At 32.8% G+C, this 4,415-nt stretch overlaps 1 protein-coding gene across 1 annotated transcript; it reads left to right on the top strand.

Annotated features, from left to right (window-relative positions):
• Positions 1–975: 975 nt before the first annotated feature.
• On the top strand, positions 976–4,115 carry LOC129882572 (CBS domain-containing protein CBSX3, mitochondrial). Its single transcript, XM_055956941.1, has 6 exons — positions 976–1,111; positions 1,877–2,140; positions 2,361–2,442; positions 3,392–3,465; positions 3,633–3,693; positions 3,793–4,115. Exons 2-6 carry the CDS (start codon positions 1,883–1,885, stop codon positions 3,933–3,935), a joined length of 618 nt encoding a protein of 205 aa, XP_055812916.1. The 5' UTR covers positions 976–1,111; positions 1,877–1,882; the 3' UTR covers positions 3,936–4,115.
• The last annotated feature ends 300 nt before the right edge of the window (positions 4,116–4,415 follow it).

Below are 4,415 nucleotides of genomic sequence, written 5' to 3'. Positions count from 1 at the left end.
CATTTACTTTACCACAATAAATATTTTGTTTTACTATATACATATAAATAGTTTGCACTTAAAAAGATGCAATTTTTTTTTCTATTTTGTATATTGAAAAAAGACGAAAAATATATCATGTCGCAGATGAAGAGAAATATCACTATTATTTTATATATCCGTCACTAATCTAAATAAAAATATTATATGCTATTTTATATCATTTAAGAATTATTATTATATATAATAATAAAGATCATATAGCCGCGCGAAGTGTGAATAATTTCACTAGTTAATTAATTATTATAAAGATTGAAGGTGGAAGAATATATATATATATATATATATATATATATGAATGCAATATAGTGGGAGATAAAAGTTGATGAATTAAATAAATATTTTTTTAATTATGAAAATAAATAAATAAATATATATGAAGAAGAAATGGACAAAAAATCCACAAAAAGGTTAAATAAGAATGAAAGTTATAGAGAGTTACCACGTCACCTTGTATATGTTGCTCTTTATTATTATATATTGATTGATTGATATATTAATTAATTGAATTGATTATTGTTGAGAGGTTTCACTCGTATTTTTTTTTTATATTTTTATACAAATCATGTATGTTATTAGAAAAATTTAACAAATTTTTTGACTTGCTTTGTTACTTTTAATTAATATTTAAGACTTGAATAATCCCTTTTAAAAAATACTCTAAGGAGTATTTCAATTACATGATGTATATAAAGAATTAAAATCATCTCCATTTTCATATGAAAGGACTAAAATAATTTTAATGTGCAATACATTAAGAACCATTTTGATTATTTTTTTTGTCTACATAATACCATAAAACCACGGATGAAATGTCCCCTAGTAAAATGTCCCTTGCATAACGATGGGCTGTCTGACTGGTGGAAAGGTGAAAGGTCACGATCTTCTGGTGCTTGGTGACAAAAATAGTGTATGGCCCGATTGGCTTGCCAAATGACACTTACAGACACACATATTAGTAACCCCACCCTCCTAACTATAGGATAAACTCGAAGAATTGTTGTGGAAACCCTTTTTCTTTTCATCTTCTTCCTTCTTTCTGACTTTCTCTTTTCTCTGTCCAGTGAGTGAGGTTTGCTCTTTCTTCTCCTCTAATTTCCCTTTTATCACTCATGTTAATGTTTATGGTTCTGAAAAGGAACTTTTTCATTCAACAATCCTTCTTTTTTAGCTCAACCCAGATCATGATTCTTCTTCTTCTTCTTTTGTTTTTCTCTATTTGATTCAATGAATCAGTAACAAAGGAAGATCTATGGATTCAGTATCATTTAATGCTAGAATGAAAAGTTCACTGAATGCAATGTTGGATTGGATTTCTTTTTTGATTGATACATAGATCAGATGGTCTTCTTCCGATCTCTTCATTTCTCTCTCTTTTTCTTTGATGGTGTTCTTTGTTAAATCCGGAGAAACATCTTTGACAATGAGATATTTAGATTTGTTCAGATAAAACTATTACTACTTTTTACACTACTGTTTTGGTTAAATATGAAATGTTTTTGTTAAAGTAGAGTCAGGAATACCAAACCTACAAAATAGAGCACGTTCAGCTTCTCTTTATTGATAAATGAAACGTCTACGGATCTTCTTTTTGTTGAATATTACCCACAGATGTTGTTTTAGCCCACATTCCTTGTTTGAAATAAAAATGTTTATTAAGAGTTAGACACTCTTTGAATATTTGTAATCCCGGGCTATCGCTTTGAATATAGAAAAGATTCTATTGGACTTATGATTAGTTTGATTTCTAAAATATATTTTTTAAGCCACTAAAAGCTAGACCTCCAGCCAAAAGCTTGCCAAAGTTTTTATATTGCTAATCTGAATTCATTCATAGGCAAATATGCAAGGAGGATTCAAGCAAATCTTTTCTCATGGAAGTGTCCTCAAAAGTGCTGTTTTACGACATGTCCGTTTGGTGAATCCGGTGTCGAGGCCACTTATGTTTGTGCGCCAGGAAACAACTTCAGCTGCTCGTATAGAAGAACATGGTTTTGAAAGCACCAAAATATCTGACATATTGAAGGGCAAAGGTAAAGGTGCTGATGGCTCCTGGCTCTGGTGCACTACAGATGACAGTGTTTATGATGCTGTGAAATCGGTTAGTAGTTTAACGCCAATCCATCTGTACAGTGTCTTTGCATATGCTGAATCACAGACAAAAAAAAGAAAAAATGACCATTGACAGGATGTTGATTGTGCATTTCATTACCTACTTATGTGAAAGCGAACCAATTTCTTACTTATGCTAACAAGTGAAACTTTATCCTTTATGAGTCAGTGAGAAACTTTATGTAACTGATTCTTTGTGTCTACGCCAGATGACACAGCACAATGTAGGAGCCTTGGTGGTTGTGAAATCTGGGGAAAATAAGTCAATTGCTGGTATTATTACAGAGAGAGGTAGACACCTATCTTATAAGGCATAACTGACTATGATGCTTTACCTGTCTGTGATGCCTACTTAATTTCTTGTACCAGTATTGATTTTTGAACTTGTTCGACAATCATTTCTGTAAATCTAGCTTTATGTTACAAGAAATGTTGAATCCTCTGGACACTTCCAAACAGGAACTATATGCATGTTAGGTCCTTCTATGACTGATTTTTAGCTCTTATCATGTTCAGTCATAAAATTCACCTTGTTTGTAATATTATTGGGATATCACGACCGACCGACCTTATTTATGTACTAATTCATGTGAAGTTTAAGAGTATCTATGTGAATGTAAGCAAAAAGGAATGTAAAACTGGGAAGGATACCGGTATTTACATGAAATTTAAGAGTCTCTATGCGACGATGTGAATGAAAATCTATAAAACATAAGATTGCTTGTATAGCATTGACATGAATGTCGAATTGGGGAAGGTCACTGAAATTAGTGTCAGTGTCATCATTGTCTGTTTCTTTCAGTTTATAGTTGTTCACCCGAGGAAATGTATTTGTGAATAATGCAACTGAGAGCCCGTTTGAATTGACTTATTTTAGGTGCTTTTCAGCCGAATAACTTTAAAGCAGTTTTGTATTGTTTGGGTAAAATAAAAATGTGTTTTCAAGTACTTGTTTTTAAGCCAAAATAACAAATATAAGCCAAAAACCAGAAGTTAAAAATCCTAATATATGATTTTTGGTTTATAAGCCATACAAACATGCTCTGAATTAAGCTATAGCCTATAGGCAATGTTTTCTAGTTCCATTTCTTGCTCTCGAGTTTTGTAAGTTAACTTTACTAGTTGTAAATACATAAAATTTCACACAGTTAGAAATGCAAAGAACTACCAGAACTACCACAGTTCTGATTATTCTTTTTCTCTTCAACCACTTCCCCTTCTCATTAATTTTCTCAACCAGATTATCTTCGGAAAATCATAGTACAGGGAAGATCATCCAAATCAACAAAGGTTGGGGACATCATGACAGAGGAGGTAAGACTCTAAAGCCTCTTTTCATGATAAAAAGAAAATAAGAAATAAAAAGTCAAAAGCATGTAGAGTTTGCTCCCAATCAGACCCTTATATATCTGGCATTTGGTATTCAAAATACAAATATTATCAACACAAAACGACTAGTCATCGTATGTGTGTGTTTGCAGAACAAGCTTATCACCGTCACACCGGAAACCAAAGTTCTGAAAGCAATGCAACTGATGACAGGTGCTATTTCCTAGAACTTTTTCTGAACCTGCTCCCTTTCTAGATTTCTCTCATTCAGGTTGAGCAGATAAGCTCATATGCTTTTCCATCACTTGCCAGATAATCGAATCAGGCACATTCCAGTTATCGATCAGACAGGAATGATAGGGATGGTGTCCATTGGAGATGTTGTCCGTGCTGTTGTGAGTGAGCACAGGGAAGAGCTAAACCGGTTGAATGCCTTCATACAAGGAGGTTACTAGATGACGACGACAAATAAATGGATGATGACTGCAAGGCTTCTGTTTGCAGTTTAAAGGTGTCTGAGTTGAGAACTCTTAATCTTGTAAATATTGACATCCTTACATCTTCTCTAGCATGATGTTTGCCTATGGATAGGCTTTCAATTTGGGATTAATAAGATACAGTCTGCATTGCTGTTATTTTTCATTTATGTTTGCATGTAAATGGCAAGTTGTTTATGATGCCATTTTCTCTTACAAAAACTGAAAGGTTGTTCATCGCTTTCAAAGGACATGGATTGACTGGCTGCCTCTGAGCATTTTGTCCTTATTCTGTTTTCAAAGATGAATTTTCTATAACGGGATTGTTATCTATAAGGTTCAAATTGTTCCCTAAGCTTTTAAACATTGCAAGATCTTGTATCCTTAGAAAGATTAAAATAACCATAGTAGATACTAGGGAAAAAATTGCTCGAATTTTGATTGTACCAAACAACTGAA

Source organism: Solanum dulcamara, chromosome 3 (genome assembly GCF_947179165.1).
Source record: "Solanum dulcamara chromosome 3, daSolDulc1.2, whole genome shotgun sequence".
Classification (NCBI taxonomy): domain Eukaryota; kingdom Viridiplantae; phylum Streptophyta; class Magnoliopsida; order Solanales; family Solanaceae; genus Solanum; species Solanum dulcamara.
The sequence above is the reverse complement of the archived record's forward strand: the minus strand, read 5'-3'. Positions and strand labels throughout refer to the sequence as shown.